The sequence below is a fragment of the Aquarana catesbeiana genome, linkage group LG06 (assembly GCF_042186555.1).
Source record: "Aquarana catesbeiana isolate 2022-GZ linkage group LG06, ASM4218655v1, whole genome shotgun sequence".
In the NCBI taxonomy this organism is placed as follows: domain Eukaryota; kingdom Metazoa; phylum Chordata; class Amphibia; order Anura; family Ranidae; genus Aquarana; species Aquarana catesbeiana.
In genome coordinates this window covers 6,936,885-6,958,484 of record NC_133329.1, presented here as the reverse complement: position 1 = coordinate 6,958,484, position 21,600 = coordinate 6,936,885, and the positions used below count along the sequence as shown (strand labels likewise).

At 42.2% G+C, this 21,600-nt stretch overlaps 1 protein-coding gene across 1 annotated transcript; it reads left to right on the top strand.

The window, feature by feature from the left end:
- Positions 1-14,559: 14,559 nt before the first annotated feature.
- Positions 14,560-15,474, top strand: LOC141147442 (taste receptor type 2 member 14-like). The gene has a single exon (XM_073634677.1). It carries the CDS (start codon positions 14,560-14,562, stop codon positions 15,472-15,474), a length of 915 nt encoding a protein of 304 aa, XP_073490778.1.
- The last annotated feature ends 6,126 nt before the right edge of the window (positions 15,475-21,600 follow it).

Here is a 21,600-nt window from a genome sequence, read left to right as displayed (position 1 = left end):
CTGGTGATGAGGCACTTTTTAGCAGCACTGATCTGCACTGATAGGTGACACTGGTGGACACTAATAGGTGGCATTGGTGGGCACTGATTTGCAGCACTAGTGATCAATAAGGGGGCCGATGTCCCTCTAACAGAAGACGGTTAAGGGCTTGCTTCTTTTCTTCATGCTGACAGCGTGAATAAAGAAACAACCGGCTTCTGTTTACTTCCGTGATCAGCTATCATTGGCTGACAGCTGATCATGTGGTAAAGGGCCGGCTGTAATTGGCCCTTTACCCTGCTCTGTGATCAGCCGAGTTCCAAGGACTCAGCGATCACAGAGCGGGGTGCGTCGGTGGTGGGAGATCAGGAGGGCGTACATGGACGCCTTCCCGGCAAAGGAAGCCCGCCCTGTAGCCATTTTTCATGCAGAATGGTTAAAGGCTTACTTCATACTTACCAGCTCTGTGCAGTGGTTTTGTACAGAGCAGCCCTGTCGATAGGTTTCCCCACTGACAGCCCCCCACCCCAAAGCACCTTGTCCTCATTTTGATGGGGACAAGGGCCTCTTCCCGACAACCCTGGGCTGTGATTTTCGGGGGTCTGTGGGCAGGGGGGCTTATCGGAATCTGGAAGCACCATTTAACAAGGGGGGCCCCCGGAACCTGCTCCTCCCCTACATCATACCCCTACCCATTCACCAAAAAAGTGTCAAAAAGTAATAACCACAAAAGACAAGTTTTTGACAATTCCATTAACACAAAAAAAAAATTTGTGTCCCTCGATGTAAATCCATCGTCAATCATGGAGCCCACCGGACCCGAAAAATAGAAAAAAAAAATACTCTCACCCCCTGGGAAGCCTCCCGCCATGTGCCTTTGGCATTGCTTATATAGGCAAGGTGCGGGGCCACCCTAGTATGTCACCTGGCACCGCCCTCTTCTGACACCACCCCTGCCCCAAAGCACCCACCCCCAATGTTGACGGCATGTGGCCTGGTATGTTTGGGGGGGCACTCGCTCGTGCTCTCCCCTTCCCTGACCTGCCAAGCAGCATGCTCAGATAAGGGTCTGGTATTTAATTTTGGAGTAGGGTTCCCCTTAAGATCCATAACAGACCCCAAGGGCCTGAAATGGTCTGGGGGGGACCCCATGCCGTTTTTTTCTTTATTTTTTCAATAGTCAGGTGCCGGGAATTGTAACCGTGAGTCATTTTAAATGGGATTTGACTTTTTTGCTGCAGCATGTTTTATACATGCTACAGATGCACCACTTTACAGGCAGACTAAGGGGACCCCCCAGGCACTATATTTAAAGGAATTTTACATTTTTATTGCACTTTAAGCATGATTAAAATCACTGCTCCTGAAAAAACTATTGTTTTTTTGTTCTCTTTTATTGACACATGTCCCCCCCAGGGCAGTACCTGGAACCCCATACCCCTTTTATGGCCAAAAACTTGCATATAAGCCTTCAAAATGGGCCCTTTTTATTTTTCCTGTTTGGCTCCCATAGACTTCAATGGGGTTCGCCCTTCGGGTTAGAACATTTCCCCTGTTCGGGAGTTCTGCTGCGAACCCAACATCGGTCCATCTCCAGTCAGATTTAGCTGCGTCAGGATGCAATAGTTTAAGTGATTGTAAACTTTCATTTTATTATAAATAATAATAAACATGTTTTACTTATCTACTCTGTATACTGGTTTTACCCCGATCAGCCCTGATCCTCCTCTTCTAGAGTCCCCTGGCTCTCAGTGTGCCATCATAAGAAGCTTATTTCTATGGTGGCCCACCAACGGGCTCGATCATGAGCCGCGCTACCTGTGTTTATAGACACAGACAGTGTGGCCTGTCCCTGCTCCACCCCCAATCCCCTCCCCACAGGAATTGATTGACAGCTCCTGCTGCTGCCTGTATGTCCTGTAAGAAGAGAGAGAGGAGAGAGACGCTGCTCCCATGCATAGCGTTGGGTTGAGTTTCGGCTCAGGTAAATATAAGGTGGGGGCTGGGGGGATCTCTTGTGCACAGAAGGTTTTTTTTCTACCTTTACCCCCCTTCCTGACCAGGCCCTTATTTGCGATACGGCTCTGCGTCTCTTTAATTGACAATTGCGCGGTCATGCGACGTTGCACCCAAATAAAATTGACGTCCTTTTTTCCCCACAAATACAGCTTTCTTTTGGTGTTAGTTGATCGCCTCTGCGGTTTTTATTTTTTGCGCAAAAAAAAAGAGCGACAATTTTGATAAAAAAGCAATATTTTTTACTTTTTGCTATAATAAATATCCCCCAAAAATATATTAAAAAAAATGTCTTCTTCAGTTTAGGCCGATACGTATTCTTCTACATATTTTTGGTAAAAAAAAAAAATGCAATAAGCGTTTATTGATTGGTTTGCGCAAAAGTTATAGTGTCTACAAAATAGGGGATGGATTTATGGCATTTTGATTATTATTTTTTGTTATTAGTAATGGCGGCAATCTGCGATTTTTATCGTGACTGCGACATTACGGCAGACACATCGGACACTTTTGACACTATTTTGGAACCATCGGCATTAATGCAGCGATCAGTGCTATAAAAATGCATGAATTACTGTGTAAATGTCACTGGTAGGGAAAGGGTTAAACACTAGGGGGCGATCAAGGGGTTAAGTGTGGCCCCTCATGTGTGCTCTAACTGTAGGGGGGGATGGGCTCACTAGAACATGACAGAGATCACTGGGAACGGTAGATCCCTGTCATGTCACTAGGCAGAACAGGGAAATGCCTTGTTTACAAAGGCATCTCTCCGTTCTGCTGCTCCGCACCACGATTGCGGGCCACTGGTGGACATCGAGTCCGCGGGACTATTGCACGCGCCCGCTAGCCGCCGATAACTTTTGCGCAAACCAATCGATATGCGCTTATTGTGATTTTTTTTTTAACCAAAAATATGTAGAAGAATACATATCGGCCTAAACTGAGGGAAAAAAATGTTTTTTTTTACATTTTTTGGGGGGATATTTATTATAGAAAAAAGTGTAAAATAAATATTGTTTTTTTTTTTCCAAAATAGTCGCTCTTTTTTTGTTTATAGCGCAAAAAATTAAAACCGCAGAGGTGATACCACCAAATGAAAGTTTTATTTGTGGAAAAAAAAGGGCGTCAATTTTGTTTGTGTACAACGTCGCACGACCGCGCAATTGTCAGTTAAAATGATGCAGTGCCGAATCGCAAAAAAATGCTCTGGTCATTAAGGGGAAAATTCTTCTGGTCCTTAAGTGCTTAATATAGCATAAGTTAAAGCTTTCTGGTGAGTGGTGACCTTCTTTTTTTAAAAAAATGCTCTATTCTGGACCTTCCAGCAGGGAAAAACCCTACATGGTTCTCTTTGTTTACAAGGTTTATAACCACTTCAACTCCAAAAGATTTACCACCCTTTTCATGACCAGGCCATTTTGTTTGCTTTTTGGCACTGCCTTACTTTAAATAACAATTGCGTCGTCGTGCGACGTTGTACACAAACAAAATTGACGTCCTTTTTTTTTGCCCACAAATAGAGCTTTCTTTTGGTGTTTTTTTTAATTAAAAAATCCCAATAAGTGTATAATTATTGGTTTACGCAAATGTTTTAGCGTCTACAAACTAGGGGATATTGTATATTCTGGAATTTTTTATTTTTTTTTTTAATTTTTTTGAATACCAGTAATGGAGGCAATCGGCAACCTTTGGTGAATGCAAATGGGGTAAGTGGCGCTACCTAGGCCAAACGATGGTAACTCAATCCCTCAATGTGTGACGATAAAGGTGTATAATGCAGCACCCAAGGGGTGCGAAACTGCACTGAGTAAACCCCTCAGGTGGTGGTTTAACATAAGCCTCCTATGGTGTGATATAAAACGTGAAATTAATTATAAAAAACACATAAATGTAAAAATACACATCTGCCTTCACAAGTGAATAAAAAAAAATATATAAATAAAAAATAATTGATTAAAAACACAGTTATCAATTCAATTATTTTGTATTTAATTGTTATTTATTAATTATTTTTTATTTATATTAATTATTATTTTTTTATATTAATTATTATTTTTTTATTCATTATTATTTATTATTAATTAGTTTATAAAACATATATATAATATAACAATATAACATTTTGGACACAAAAGCTAATTAATAATAAATAATAATAAATATATATATATATATTTATATATATATATATATATATATATATATATATATATATATATATATATATATATATATATATATATATATATATATATATATATATATATATATATATATATATATTTTATATTTATATATTTATATATATATATATATATATATATATATTTTTTTTTTTTTTTTTTTCTTTTTTTTTTTTTTTCACTTGTGAAGGCAGATGTGTTTTTTTTTTTTTTTTTTTTTTTTTACATTTATGTGTTTTTATAATTAATTACACATTCTATATCACACCATAGGAGGCTTATGTTAAACCACCACCTGAGGGTTTTAATCAGTGCAGTTTTGCACCCCTTGGGTGCTGCATTATACACCTTTATCGTCACACATTGAGGGATTGAGTTACCATCGTTTGGCCTAGGTAGCGCCACTTACTCCATTTGCATTCACCACTTTTATTATAGCCCCTTAGAGGAGCCTATTAGGGGAGGCTGCAACCGTTTTATATTTTAAGCACTGAGCCCTTATTATTATTTATCAGCAACCTTTAGCGGGACTGCGATAGTGCGACAGACAACCTGACACTGACACTGTGGGAATCAGTGAAACTAATACAGAGATCAGTGCTAAAAATATGCACTGTCACTGTACCAATGACACTGGCTGGCGAAGGGGTTAAACAGGATTGTGGCTTTATCTATACACGTGCGGTTCGTTTCGTTCTGTAAAAAACATTTGGACACATTTGTCGTTATTCGGAAAATCGGATAGATCCGAATACCCGAATTACATAATAAACAAAGTTTACCGAATGCTCCGAATCACAAAAAATGAAAATCGTAAAAATCTCAGAAAATCGAGTTGAACTGTAAACATATTTCTGAAATCAGAGGCTGTGTGTTATTAGAAGTACCATTTGGAAATAATGTTGTTTTAGTTAAGCCAAAAGGTGATTTAAAGAGTCATTGTAATCATTTGATGAAGATTTTTCTTTTAGTTTGTTCACTTTGCCGCACTCGAATCGAAAAAAATAATTAAAAAAAAAAACGAAAGTTTTCGATTTGATTGATTTTAAAATGCATCGATTCGAACGTTTAGAATCGAAAAAAACCTGTAAATTCGAAGAAAAAATTTGAAAAAGACAAAAAAAAAAAAATCCGAAAACAAATTCTAAATACAAATTGAATGTATCAACCGAATTTACCCGAAATTAAATAACTAGATTAACAAGATCTCTCCATAAAGAGGACCTGTCATGCCCTATTCCTATTACAAGGGATATTTACATTCTTTGTAATAGGAATAAAAAGTGATAAAAAAAAATAATTAAAGGGAAAATGTAAAAAAATAAAAAAATAAAAAAATAAAAAATAAATAAAAAATAAAATAAACAATACATTTTTTTTTTTGAAGTGCCCCCGTCTTCCTTGGATCGCACACAGAATGTATGTTGCGCCCACATACGTAAACGATGTTCAATCCACACATGTGAGAACAACAATTATATCCCAGTATCTCCTCTGTAACTCTAAACTGGTAACCTGTAAAAACATTTATAGCGTCGCCGAGGGAGATTTTTAAGTCCCGAAGTTGGTGCCATTCCACGAGTGTGCGCAATTTTAAAGCGTGACATGTTAGGTATCTATTTACTCAGCGTAACATCATCTGTCACATTATATAAAAAGATTGGGCTATTTTTAGTGGGTTTTTTTTGTTTTTTTTTTTTTTTATTCCTGAATTTTCAAAAAAAAAAGCATTTGAAAAATTGTCACGCAAATACCAAGTGGCGTAAAAAGTTGCAACAACCACAATTTTATTCCCTAGGGTCTCTGCTAAAAAAAAAACAAAAAACATATATAATGTTTGAGGGTTCTGAGTAATTTTCTAGCAAAAAAATTGATGATTTTTACAAGTAGGAGCGGAGTACCAGAATTGGCCCGGCATGGAAGTGGTCAACAAGAGGGATTAGCACCAGGAAAGTGTCACAGCAGCTTTTATTGAATTCCCCCCTCAGTGTGTTCTCCACCACCATATATTATCTCTGCTGTAAGATGCATAATGCTATTTACTTACCGGGGCTCTGGGAGATGCAGTAGGAGAGGGAGGTGAGCGCTTTATTTCTGTCCCTGGGATGGGGTACAGTAGTGGAGGGATCACACGTATCCAAAATCCATATCAGCAAGCTCTGAAGAAGAGGGTGCATCTCTTGAAACGCGTAAAGCTGGCGAGTCGTGGTGGTGCCAGGAATGGGATGTGACTTATCTCTGTGAGGGTTACCTTACCACTCGAGTCTGGCCTATACTGCTGTCTTAGCCTTTGGCCATTTGTGAGTAGGTACTCATAATTTGTTCTTCTTAAATAAAGTTGTATCTGGTAACACACTGGGCCAGGGTTTCTCAACCAGGGTTCCATGGAACCCAAAGGTTCCTCCAGAGGTTTCTAGGGTTTCCTTGAGCAATGAGCAATTTCTGCCTCTCAGATATGTTCCCCTTTTACACCAATGATCTTTTTAGCTATCTGTAAGGGGGTAATTATTCCCAAAGATCACAAGTGTGAGGAACGTTCTTCCCACTGACCATCACACTAATGTATCACGAGTTGGGTAGAGTAATTTATAATCAGGGGCTCCCTGAGACCAGAAAGTTTTTTTCCAGGGTTCCTCTGTGTTGAAAAGGTTGGGAAAGGCTACACTAGGCCCTTGCACCCTTTTGTTTTCTGTCTGTTTTTAAGATTTCCTCTCGAAGAAAAGTCTTTAGTCATTTATGTATACCCCAGACATGGTGACTTCTTCTAATTCTAAGGCATTTTCAGGTAGACGAGAATGGATAGGTGTGGAAGAATTTGTACAGAAGGTTGTCCATGCTGATCTACTCCATGACATCAGTGGGTGGATTGCGGGATTATTCTTTGATCCTCCGGTTAAGTCTAATGCAAATAGTAAAATATTCTCCGCGTGGAGGCTCCATTTGCATTTAGGTTGAAGATACTTTAGACATTTCAAAGTAATCCAAATTTAAAACCACAGTACTGTAGGGTCATGGGACAGACGAGGTGGTCATTTCTCTAACAAGCTGACATTAGAGTTTGGTTCCTATTAAAGAAGGAAAGCAATGAGAAAATATGAAGACAAACACATTTGAGAGCTGTATTTCAAAAACTTTAAAGCACTCTACTACATTTTCGGGGCGGGGGGGGGGGGGGGTGCACTGTGCATGCCAATGTGCCCAGCTAAATCCAAAGCATTCTATTTTTTTTATAACAAAAAGACAAATATCCAGTGATGTGTTCGGCCAATCCTGGCCTTAGACCAAGCCAATGCTCCATAACTAAGGCCAGGATTGGCCGGAACAAGTCAGCTCAGTTGTTTTTCTTGTACTCCAGTATGTTGCAATAAAGTATCGATGGCGTTGGGATCATCTGGAGGCCTTGTGAATTTTTGAACTCTTTTGCCCTTTGGGAGGAGTGCTGCCATGCCCCATCTGCCAGGGGGTCTCAAACTGGTGGCCCTCCAGCTGTTGCGAAACTACAAGTCCCCATGAGGCATTGCAAGGCTGACAGTTACAAGCCTGACTCCTTCAGGCAGAGGCATGATGGGACTTGTAGTTCCGCGGCAGCTGGAGGGCCACCAGTTTGGGACCCCTGGTCTAGGCTGATGATCGCATGGCCAGGAGATGTGATCACAGTGTTGAAAATTTACTTTGAAAGTGAAAATTCTCTTCCCCTTTAGGCCCCTTTCACATGGGGTGGATTCTACTTCGATCAGCAGGGGATCAGCTCTCAAATTCCCTGCTGATCAGAGCATAGTGGGTGGATGACACATCCATGTCCGCTCAGTTTGTGCAGAGTGGACACAGACAGAGTTCACTCTGTGTATATATACTGTATATACACACTATATTTCCAAAAGTATTGGGACGCCTGCCTTTACACGCACATGCACTTTAATGTCCTCCCAGTCTTAGTCCGTAAGGTTCAATATTGTTGGCCCACCCTTTGCAGCTATAACACTCTTCTGGGAAGGCTGTCCACAAGGTTTAGGAGGGCGTCTATGGGAATGTTTGACCATTCTTCCAGAAGAGCATTTGTGAGGTCAGGCACTGATGTTGAACAAGAAGGCCTGCCTCACAGTCTCCGCTCTAATTCATCCCAAAGGTGTTCTATTGGGTTGAGGTCAGGACTCTTTATGGACCTTGCTTTGTGCACTGGTGCGCAGTCATAATGGAACAGGAAGGGCCTATCCCCAAACTGTTCCCACAAAGTTGGGAGCATGAAATTGTCCAAAATGTCTTGGTTTGCTGACGCCTTAAGTGTTCCCTTCACTGGAACTAAGGGGCCAAGCCCAACCCCTGAAAGACAACCCCACACCATAATCCCCCCTCCACCAAATAATTTGGACCAGTGTACAATGCAAAGTCCATAAAGGCATGCATGAGTGAGTATGGGGTGGAGGAACTTGAATGGCCTGCACAGAGTCCTGATCTCAACCCCACAGAACACCTTCTGGAAGAATGGTCAGACATTCCCATAGACACCCTCCTAAACCTTGTGGACAGCCTTCCCAGAAGAGTTGAAGCTCTTATAGATGCAAATGGCCAACTCAATATTGAACCCTACAGACTAAGACTGGGATGCCATTAAATTTCATGTAAAGGCAGGTGACCATTTTAATGGTCGGGTTATTTTAACAGTGAGAGACAGAATAACAATACAAATATCCACAAAAGTGCATTTCAAAAAAGTTATACATTTATTTGCATTTTAATGCGTGAAATAAGTATTTGACCCCTTCGCCAAACATGACTTGGTACTTGGTGGCAAAACCCTTGTTGGCAATCACAGAGGTCAGACGTTTCTTGTAGTTGGCCACCAGGTTTGCACACATCTCAGGAGGGATTTTGTCCTCTTTGCAGATCCTCTCCAAGTCATTAAGGTTTCCAGGATGACGTTTGGTAACTCGAACCTTCATCTCCTTCCACATATTTTCTATGGGATTAAGGTCTGGAGACTGGCTAGGCCACTCCAGGACCTTAATGTGCTTCTTCTTGAGCCACTCCTTTGTTGTCTTGGCCATATGTTTTGGGTCATTGTCATGCTGCAATACCCATCCACAAGCCATCTTCAATGCCCTGGCTGAGGGAAGGAGGTTCTCACCCAAGATTTGATGGTACATGGACCCGTGCATCGTCCCTTTGATGCAGTGAAGTTGTCCTGTCCCCTTAGCAGAAAAACACCCCCAAAGCATAATATTTCCACCTCCATGTTTGATGGTGGGGGATGGTGTTCTTGAGGTCATAGGCGGCATTCCTCCTCCTCCAAACACGGCGAGTTGAGTTGATGCCAAAGAGCTTGATTTTGGTCTCATCTGACCACAACACTTTCCCCCAGTTCTCCTCTGAATCATTCAGGTGTTCATTAGTAATCTTCAGACGGACCTGTACATGTGATTTCTTGTGCAGGGGGACCTTGCGGGCTCTGCAGGATTTCAGTCCTTCACGGCGTAGTGTGTTACCAATTGTTTTCTTGGTGACTATGGTCCCAGCTGAGATCATTGACAAGATTCTCCCGTGTAGTTCTGGGCTGATTCCTCACCGTTCTCATGATCATTGAAACTCCACGAGGTGAGATCTTGCATGGAGCCCCAGACCGAGGGAGATCGACCGTTATTTTGTGTTTCTTCCATTTGCGAATAATCGCACCAACTGTTGTCACCCTCTCACCAAGCTGCTTGGCGATGGTCTTGTATCCCATTCCAGCCCTGTGTAGGTCTACAATCTTGTCCCCGACATCCTTGGACAGCTCTTTGGTCTTGGCCATGGTGGAGAGATTGGAATCTGATTGATCGCTTCTGTTGGCAGCTGTCTTTTTATGCAGGTAACAAGCTAAGATTAGGAGCACTCCCTTTAAGAGAGAGTGCTCCTAATCTCAGCTCATTACCTGTATAGAAGCCACCTGAGAGCCAGAAATCTTACTGATTGATGGGGGAATCAAATACGTATTTCACTCATTTAAAATGCAAATCAGCGTATAACTTTTTTTGAAATGTGTTTTTCTGGATATTTTTGTTGTTATTGTGTCTCTCGCTGTTAAAATAAACCGATCATTAAAATTATAGACCGATCGTTTCTTTGTCAGTGGGGCAAACGTACAAAAAAAGCAGGGGATCAATACTTTTTTCCCTCTGTCCTTAAAAAAAAACAGTCTGTGTATTATTTTTTTTTATCTTAGGTAATGATAATATTATTAGCAAATAAACAGGTCCATAGCAGAGATGTAAAATTTGCTGTGGCCCATAGGGGTGTGAAGAGTTGGAAGTGAATATTAAGAGCCAAACTCTGATATCGGCTCATCATTCCAGCAATAAATCTGTACCACAAGTCCTTCCAACGATCCTACATCAGTCTCGTGTTTGTGGATTATACTGCAAAGCCTAAAATATCTTCCACGTAAATGCAAATGGAGCTGACAGTCAGAGAACATTTCAAAATTTGCATCAATTTTAGCCCGAGGATCAAAGAATAATCCCACAATCCACCCGATGATGTCATGGAGTAGATTGGAGTGAAATAAAGATGATCTAAAGTAAAAAGTCCAAATAGTCTGGTAGTCTATAAAAAAAAAATAACCAGCGAGGTTAAAGGGAGGAGGTAAAATGGACCACAACTAGTTGAGAAGGAATGGGCATTGCTCGGCTCAGAATAACCAATCACGTGTAAGGAAAACTTTAAAAAGAAAGATTTTTGCTTGCACATACAGTATCTCACAAAAGTAAGTACACCCCTCACATTTTTGTAAATCTTTTCTTCTATCTTTTCGTGTGACAACACTGAAGAAATGACACTTGTCTACAATGTAAAGTAGTGAGTGTACAGCTTGTATAACAGTGTAAATTTGCTGTCCCCTCAAAATAACTCAACACACAGCCATTAATGTCTAAACCGCTGGTAACAAAAGTGAGTACACCCCTAAGTGAAAATGTCCAAATTGGGCCAAAGTGTCAATATTTTATGTGGCCGCCATTATTTTCCAGCACTGCCTTAACCCTCTTGGGCATGGAGGTCACCAGAGCTTCACAGGTTGTCACTGGAGTCCTCTTCCCCTCCTCCATGATGACATCACAGAGCTGGTGGATGTTAGAGACCTTGCGCTCCTCCACCTTCCGTTTGAGGATGCCCCACAGATGATCAATTGGGTTTAGGTCTGGAGACATGCTTGGCCACTCCATCACCTTTTTCCTCAACTTCTTTAGCAAGGCAGTGGTCATCTTGGAGGGGTGTTTGGGGTGGTTATCATGTTGGAATACTACCCTGTGGTCCAGTCTCTGAAGGGAGGGGATCATGCTCTGCTTCAGTATATCACAGTACATGTTGGCATTCATGGTTCCCTCAATGATCTGTAGCTCCCCAGTGCCGGCAGCACTCATGCAGCCCCAGACCATGACACTCCCACCACCATGCTTGACTGTAGGCAAGACACACTTGTCTTTGTACTCCTCACCTGGTTGCCCCCACACACGCTTGTCACCATCTGAACCAAATAAGTTTATCTTGGTCTCAGCAGACCACAGGACATGGTTCCAGTAATCCATGTCCTTAGTCTGCTTGTCTTCAGCAAACTGTTTGTGGTCTTTCTTGTGCATCATCTTTAGAAGAGGCTTCCTTCTGGAACGACAGTCATGCAGACCAATTTGATGCAGTGTGCGGCGTATGGTCTGAGCACTGACAGGCTGACCCCCCACCCCTTCAACTTCTGCAGCAATGCTGGCAGCACTCATACGTCTATTTCCCAAAGACAACCTCTGGATATGACGCTGAGCACGTGACCTCAACATCTTTGGTTGACCATGGCGAGGCCTGTTCTGGGTGGAACCTGTCCTGTTATACCGCTGTATGGTCTTGGCCACTTTGCTGCAGCTCAGTTTCAGGGTCTTGGCAATCTTCTTATAGCCTAGGCCATCTTTATGTAGAGCAACATTTCTTTTTTTCAGATCCTCAGAGAGTTCTTTACCGTGAGGTGCCATATTGAGTTCCCAGTGACCAATATGAGAGAGTGAGAGCGAGAATACCAAATTTAACACACCTGCTCCCCATTCACACCTGAGACCTTGTAACACTAACGAGTCACATGACACCGGGCCCAATTTGGACATTTTCACTTAGGGGTGTACTCACTTTTGTTGCCAGCGGTTTAGACATTAATGGCTGTGTGTTGAGTTATTTTGAGGGGACAGCAAATTTACACTGTTATACAAGCTGTACACTCACTACTTTACATTGTAGACAAGTGTCATTTCTTCAGTGTTGTCACATGAAAAGATACAAGAAAAGATTTACACAAATGTGTGGGGTGTACTCACTTTTGTGAGATACTGTAATTAAATAAAAAAATCAGCACAACCTCACCTCATTTGATAAGCTAGGAGAATTTTCTCTGTGTGAGGTGAATTTTCTCTTTGGAAATTTTCACTTAGCTTACTGAGGTGAAGTTGTGCTGACTTCACTGATCCAATCATGTACTTCTAGCATCCTGGTTCTAAACAGGGCTGCTCACACATTTAGTTTGCTAGGTGGTAACCACCCTGGCTAATTGTTGGGGTCATCAACTCACTTTTGCCCTAAACCTGAATTTGGTGCACTTCTCTCTTCTGTCACTAGGTGGCATTGCCGCCTGTGGTATTAGAATGACAAGGGCGTAGTGAATTTGGGTTGGGAGTGGATAGGTTGTCCGAGCCAATTGGTAGAAGTCTCTTTGGCCCCATGGCCTGCTAGGAGAGCCTATTTATTCAAGTGATCCTGTGCCACCTGGACGGCTGTCTGGGTGGACGTGTGTTGTATTGCTTCCAGTTGCTAGGCCAGAAGCCTGAGGCCTATCCGGGAGCACCTGGCTCTAGGCTGTCTGAGGCCTATCCAGGACTGTGAGAAGCAGCACGGGGTTGGGGCTTCAGGTCGGGAGCCTAACCAAATTGCAGAGGTTCAGCCGGACAGGGAACCGAATGTTGCCAGAGGAGAAGGAGAAGCAGTTGCCAAAAGGCACAACCGCTCCTGTTACCAGAGGCAAGTGAGGATCAAGGTCAGAGGTAAAGGGAAAACAGTTGCCACCAAGGGACAACCTCTCCTGTTATCAGAGGCCAGTGCATGAAGTTTGAAGAAGTACCAGAGCAGCCTTTTTCTCTAGCCGGGGACGATGAAGAAGTGGTAAAGCTTCAGCAGCATCCAGTCAAGGACCCAACGTGGGTGAAACTTGAGGAGTATACAGTGGGTTAGCTGTGGAAGAGCTCAGGGGATCCAGTGGTGGCTGGGATCTTGAAAGTCTAGTGAGAGACTGGGAGCTCAGTGTGAAGATCTACGGTGGGATACTGTGAGATGTGAGAGAATATCTACAACGGGATACTGTGAGTTAGGTGTGCTGCTCTATATTGACTGTTGAAAGTTCAGTTGCTTTAGAAGACAGCAGTTCTACAAATACAGTGTGCTGCATCCAGCTTAAAGGCCCTCTACCCGTATCGCTGTCTGCCTATTACTGTTTTTGGTCTGCGGAGTCTGTCAATTGCTTTTGCATCTGCCTAAGGGTGTCCTGGCCCTAAACCCTCTCTCCCCCAGTCCTTGTTAAGAGACGATAAAATCTCTTTTGTTGCATTCAAAAAGTGACCGGTGCCCATGATTTCAACTTGCATTACACCCACCATGCCCAGTGACCTGCACCCTGAGGAGGAATGTCAGCTGCCCCTGGCTCTGGAGGTCACCTTCATGCCTCTGGAGGACAGGGGCACCCCTACATACAAGCAGAAATCTTTTTTATCATGCATTATTGGGTGTTCTTTTCAAAGTGTTGGCCCCTCACTAGCTTTGGTTCATTTTAGGCCCTCTCACTTCTACTGCCAGACTAGTTGAACTTTATGCTATAGATAATGGTGTTCCACTCTAATCTACTCCATGACATCATTGGGTGGATGATGGGATCATTCCTTGAGCCTTAGGTTAAGTCAGATGCAAATAGTGTCACGTTCTCTGAATGTCAGTTATATTTGCATTTACACTCAAGATATGTTAGTCTCTTCACGTTTTTTTTAGGCTTTTTTGAGTTTTATGTTGGAATTACTTTGAAAAGCCTAAAACATCTTCAACGTAAATGCAGATGAAGCTTCCAGCCAAAGAACATTTCACTATTTGCATCAGTGTTAACCTAGAGATCAAAGAATAATCCAACAATCCACTCACTGACGACATCAGGTAGATTAAAGTTGAACACAATTATCTATAAATTCTTCCATACCTCTCCAGTCTTGTCCAATCTCCCTGAAATATGCCTGAAAATTGGAAGAGGTCTCTTTTTTGGCATATGGATAAATAGGACTTTTCAATATCAGGACGTAGCTGTGGGTGGAAGGATTGTTCACCTTCTTTGCCTAAAATGGGTTCAGTATTTATTGGTTTGCCACCCAATGACTATTTTGCCATCCTTATGGTCGAGGTTGCTATAGGGATCTTGACCAATGCCTTCATTGTGCTAGTCAACCTCAGAGACTGGCTGAAAGGCCAAAGCCTGAACTCCAGCGACAAGCTGGTGGTTTCTCTCGCCCTTTCAAACACATGCTTTTCTGTTGCAAATGCCGCCACCATCGTGTGCGCTTTCTTTTTTGTGGGGCTCATGCTTGTAGATTACATTTACTATATCTTGTATGGTTTGATGTCCTACGCCATCTTTTCAAGCTCCTGGCTTTCTTCCTGGCTGTGCTTGTTCTTTTTTTTGAAAATCATTACCTTCCAAGGTGGTTGCTTTGGGTGGATGAAGACCAAGGTCGAACTTCTGGTCCCTTGGCTGATATTCTTGTCTCAAGTTATGTCCTTCGCCAGCGTTCTCCCTTCTATCTGGACCACGACAAAGATGTTTGCAGGAAATTTCACATCTTCGGAGATTGACGCCATCGTTATCGGATATCAAATCAACAGTTATTACAATTACATTTCAGTATTGGTAAACTGCATTGTGCCGTTTCTGATTGTCACAGCCACCACCGGTCGCATTATTGCTTCGCTCTCTTTGCATGCCCATCACATGAAGCAAAACATGGAGGATTCTCGTGGGACAAGCCTAAAAGTCCATCAAGTGGCTGCTAGAACCATGTCATCGCTTCTTGTGATTTATCTCATGTTCTATGTGGTAGAGCTGGGCCTTGGGTTCCTTTCACAGACTAATCAATTTTACTGGATGTGTTTTATGCTCATGTTACTCTTTCCCACCCTACAGTCCATCGTACTTATCACAGGGAACTCCAAGTTGAGGCAGGTGTGTTCAGACTTGATGAGCTGTAAAAAGAAACCTTAGCAAGGCAGCTCAAACCAACATTTATAAGTCTTTGATAAACAAGTTATATGATGCACAGGAAAATTATCCACTTCCCACCCGGGACAATTCTGGCACTTCACTCCTACATGTAAAAATCATAATTTTTTTTCTAGAAAATTACTCAGAATTCCCCCCCAATTTTTTTTTTTTTTTTTTTTTTTTTAGAAGAGACCCTCGGGAATAAAATGGCAGTTGTTGAAACTTTTTATGGCACACGATATTTGCACAGCGATTTTTCAAATGCGTTTTTTTTTTTGGAAAAAAAACCCGTTTCACGAATTTAAAAAAAAAACAGTAAAGTTAGCCCAATTTTTTTTGTATAATGTGAAACATGATGTTATGGAAAGTAAATAGATACCTAACTTGTCATGCTTTAAAATTGCGTACACTCATGAAATGGTGCCAAACTTCGGTACTTAAAAATCTCCATAGGCGATTTTTTTATAGGTTACATGTTCAGAGTTACAAAGGAGGTCCTGGGCTAGAATTGTTGCTTTTGCTCTAACGCACGCGGTGATACCTCACATGTGTGATTTGAATGCTGTTAACATATGTGGGGGTGACTTACGCATGCGTTTGCTTCTGTGCGCGAGCACGCAGGGACGGGGGAGCTTTACATTTTTTTTTCATTTTTTTTTCTTTATTTTATTTCTTTTTTTATTTCCTTTTTTTACACTTTCTCTTAAAAAAAAAATGTTTTGATCACTTTTATTCCTACTACAAGGAATGCAAACATCCCTTGTAATAGTAATGGTGCATGACAGGTCCTCTTTATGGAGAGATGTGGGGTTAATAAGACCTCACATCTCTTCTCCAGGCTGAAAAGGCTGTGATAAAAAATGAATAAATAAACTTTCTCGCTTGATCGATCTTACCGATTAATTTTCCGGCTCGCCGATCGCATGGGCGAGCCGGGAGAAGCACCGGTGGGTGGCGGGAGGGAGGGGGACGTCCCCTGCCGCCGCCCACCGGTGCTTCTCCCGGCTCGCCCATGCGATCGGCGAGCCGGAAAATGAATCGGTTCCTGACAGAAGTTTACCATAGAGATTTCCGGTGACCATATGGTCCCCAGTCATCTCTAGGCCCTACGGAGGCCCGGGCGCAACATTATGATGTCACTTCCGGGCCGGCGGAAGTAAACAAAGCCTAGGACGCGGCTGGAAAGGCCGAGAGAGTTTATTTTTAATTTTTTTTTATCTCAGCCTTTTCAGCCTGGATTATGTATTTATACATGGAGATCATATCCCCCCCCTTATGTATTTATACATGGAGATCATATCCCCCCCCCTTATGTATTTATACATGGTGATCATATCCCCTCTTATATATTTATACATGGAGATCATATCCCCTCTTATATATTTATACATGGAGATCATATCCCCCCCTTATGTATTTATACATGGAGATCATATCCCCCCCTTATGTATTTATACATGGAGATCATATCCCCCCTTATGTATTTATACATGGAGATCATATCCCCCCTTATGTATTTATACATGGTGATCATATCCCCCCTTATGTATTTATACATGGAGATCATATCCCCCCTTATGTATTATACATGGAGATCATATCCCCCCTTATGTATTTATACATGGAGATCATATCCCCCCTTATGTATTTATACATGGTGATCATATCCCCCCTTATGTATTTATACATGGTGATCATATCCCCCCTTATGTATTTATACATGGAGATCATATCCCCCCTTATGTATTATACATGGAGATCATATCCCCCCTTATGTATTTATACATGGAGATCATATCCTCCCTTATGTATTTATACATGGTGATCATATCCCCCCTTATGTATTTATACATGGAGATCATATCCCCCTTTATGTATTTATACATGGAGATCATATCCCCCCTTATGTATTTATACATGGAGATCATATCCCCCCTTATGTATTTATACATGGTGATCATATCCCCCCTTATGTATTATACATGGAGATCATATCCTCCCTTATATATTTATACATGGTGATCATATCCCCCCTTATGTATTTATACATGGAGATCATATCCCCCCTTATGTATTTATACATGGTGATCATATCCCCCCTTATGTATTATACATGGAGATCATATCCTCCCTTATATATTTATACATGGTGATCATATCCCCCCTTATGTATTTATACATGGAGATCATATCCCCCCTTATGTATTTATACATGGAGATCATATCCCCCTTAATCTCCTCTTCTCAAGAGGGAATACATTCAGTTCCTCTAATCTTTCCTCATATCTGAGCTCCTCCATGCCTCTTATCAGTTTGGTTGCCCTTCTCTGCACTTTCTCCAGTTTCCTGATATCCTTTTTGAGAACTGGAGCCTAAAACTGAACTGCATATTCCAGATGAGGTCTTACTAATGATTTGTACAGACGATGTCTCTCTATGGAGTCCATACCTCCCTTATACAAGAAAGGACTTTACTCGCTTTGGAAACCGCAGCTTGGCATTCAATGCTATTGTTGAGCTTATGATCTACCAAAACCCCCAGATCCTTCTCCCAGATCCTTCTCCACCATTGGTCCCCCCAGTTGTACTCCCCCTAGTATGTATGATGCATATTCTTAGCCCCCATGTGCATAACTTTACATTTATCAACATTAAACCTCATCTGCCACATAGACGCCCAATTAGACAGAGCATTGAGGTTGGCTTGTAAATTGGAGACATCCTGTAAGGACGTTATTCCACTGCATAGCTTGGTGTCATCTGCAAAGACAGAAATGTTACTTTTAATCCCAGACCCAATATCATTTATAACTAGATTAAAAAGTAAGGGTCCCAAAACTGAACCTTGGGGTACACCACTGATAACCTTAGACCATTCAGAGTAAGAATCATTAACCATGACTCTATGTTTTCTTTTCATATGTTGTACATATTTGTAGATGTTTTGCATGATCTTACTGTAAATGTGCCTGTGCTCCGGCAGCCAAGAAAAACATCAAAGTGTTACTGTGGTGGAATGTACCTTGCACTGTACGCTGGTATGACTGCTTATAGTCCAACTCTAGAGAAAAGGGTGACAGCAGTGCAACTGAGCAAAGTAAGAATCGGAGGGACATTGGTCGCCTACCACAGCTCCCCCTCCCCTCTGCATCAAGAGGACTATTATTTTTCTGGGACTTAAAATACAGGACACGGATTGGTGGTTATCAATTTGTTGCTACATATGGGCGGCACTGTAGTGGGGATTGGCTGTTGTCTGTCAGGGTCTACTCCACCCCTCTATAAAGTTGGCTGCCATGATCTGTTTGGATTATATCAGGAAGCTGACTGCAAGCTCTGTACTTTGCTGGGCTCTCACACTGCAGGACTATTTGGTAGGTTTTTTTCTCCCCTCCTTTTTTCTTTTCCTCTTTTGATTGTTTGCTTTGTATGGATCATTTATAGGTGGTACACATGTTTTCTTAATTTAAATGTTCCTAGTATGTTACTGTTGGGACTACCCAGCATTTTCTACTATTCCTCCCCTTTGCAGGGTGGGTGTTGTTTTATTTTTTTATGGTTTATATATATATGTAAAATGGTTGGTTTATATGGTTTATATATATATGTAAAAGTAAGTACACCCCTCAGTGACATTGTTGCAAATCTTTTCCTCTATCTTTTCATGTGACAACACTGAAGAAATGACACTTGTCTACAATGTAAAGTAGTGAGTGTACAGCTTGTATAACAGTGTAAATTTGCTGTCCCCTCAAAATAACTCAACACACAGCCATTAATGTCTAAACCGCTGGCAACAAAAGTCAGTACACCCCTAAGTGAAAACGTCCAAATTGGGCCCAAAGTGTCAATATTTTGTGTGGCCGCCATTATTTTCCAGCACTGCCTTAACCCTCTTGGGCATGGAGGTCACCAGAGCTTCACAGGTTGCCACTGGAGTCCTCTTCCACCCCTCCATGACGACATCACGGAGCTGGTGGATGTTAGAGACCTTGTGCTCCTCCACCTTCCGTTTGAGGATGCCCCACAGATGATCAATAGGGTTTAGGTCTGGAGACATGCTTGGCCAGTCCATCACCTTTACCCCCAGCTTCTTTAGCAAGGCAGTGGTCGTCTTGGAGGTGTGTTTACATATACTACCTTCTGACCTAGGAGTTACGTTGTTGCCCTGTAGATATCGCTTTTTTGATCTAGGAGCTCTGTTGTTGCTCTTGCACAAGTAAGCTATAGCGTTATTACACCTCAGCATATAATATAGTTAATTATATTTCTTCTATCTAGCCATCTCTGCATAGCGGCTATATGTCTGTTGTGCAAATTTTTGCCCATTTGAGTGTGAGTGGAGGCATCTCTGATTGGCTTTATCCCAATCACCAACACTGTGAGTGTATTCCAATATTATAATATGTTGTTGTAACTCGTACATCATTTTGGTATTTTTTGGTTACTATATTGTTGTTTTTTTAGAAATTACCCATTTCATCAACCCCCTGAGGAAGATGACTGGAGATGAAATGCGTTGGAGTTCTATTTATTTATTGGTGACATTTGTGGTCCCCCTTTAGTGGATTGATGAGTATTCATATGACAATCATATCATATTGATTTTACATTATATGATTTTTTGTAAAGGAACCGTGTGATTCTTTTCAATCTTTGTACAATAAACTTTATGTATTTTACTTGTGAACATTTTTTTGTGGTGCCTTTAAAGTTCCACCCATTATTGAGGTCTCTATGCTAACAAATCACAAATGTTGCAATGGTTATTGGTATATAAACGAACACCACCAACACATTCTCAACGTGTTTTAACTCTATACAAATGAGTCTTCTTCAGGGGGTTAGTACACAAATAGTCAGGGTGCAGAATATATTAAAAAAAAGTCAGTTTATTAAAAATTCCACTGGAAGATTTACATTACAGTCTCTGGGAAGCACTTCAGAGGTGAAATTGTGAAACTGTAAACAGCAGATATGAACCAGGGACCGCTGATCTGGAAGGCGGTATGCCACACCACTATGGATCAAGAATCTGTCAGCATGTGCACAGAGCCCCCTGCCTCGCTCGGTGGGATCGATGCTGCAAACTGTGGAGAGCTGAGCAACACTGGAGTTGGACTAAAAGGCAGGGCTGCTGTTAGAAATCACGGGGCCCCATACAGCCTACCTGACAGGACCCCCCCCCGACCGGAAGTGACTGAGGACATAGATTTATCAGTCACTTTCTTTGCGGCCTCAGTCACAAAGATGAATGAATTGGAAGCACTCTGAGGCTTCTTGCTCATTCAGAAGCTGAAGCATAGTGAACACAGTTTACTATGCTTCTGTGATGAATGGACACAGGAGTCATTGGTACCGATCACTCGCTGTGTTCATTCGGGAACGGAAGGGCTACTAAATTATATATATACTGGTTCCTTCCCCTGCTCTCTATCCATCCTGAAACATCCCCATGTGGCAGGAGAGGAGAGGAGGGAAGCCAGAAGCACTGTGGGGGGGAAAGGGGCACACAGGGGGGCCCAGACAGCAGATGGAAGGGGTGCATGGGCTAGAACCACTCCCCTGCAGTGTAGCCAGAGGGAGAAGCTGGCAGCGTTGCAGGGGAAGGCAGAAGAGGATTGGTGTCAGCAATAAGACAGTCAGCCCTCCTGCTTAGCAGATGCCTGGGTCCCCCTTTTGAACTGATGGGTCCCGGGCCCAGTACAGGAGGGCTGGTTGTACTGCCTTATCATCGGTCCTGCTCACAGGGACTCAGAACAGTAAGGTGAGCGGGGGATTCAATCAACAAGAGTGTGAGATGCTGAACCAGGGGGTGGAAAGCCAGACCTGCAGGGGTACAGACTGCTGTCAGCATGTGAGGCTTCCCTCTGCATCGCTAGGAGGGACCAAAGTCAAAAGGTTGAGTGGGCGGATGAACATGTTTCAGGATCCCGCCCCTTTTAACCACTTCAGCCCCAAAAGGTTTTTGTCCCTTTCCTGACCAGACCACTTTTTGGTATACAGCACTGCGTCATTTTAACTGACAATTGCGTGGTCGCACAACGCTGCACCCAAATAAAATGTATGTCCTTTTTTACCCACAAATAGAGATTTCTTTTGGTGGTATTTGATCACCTCTGCGGT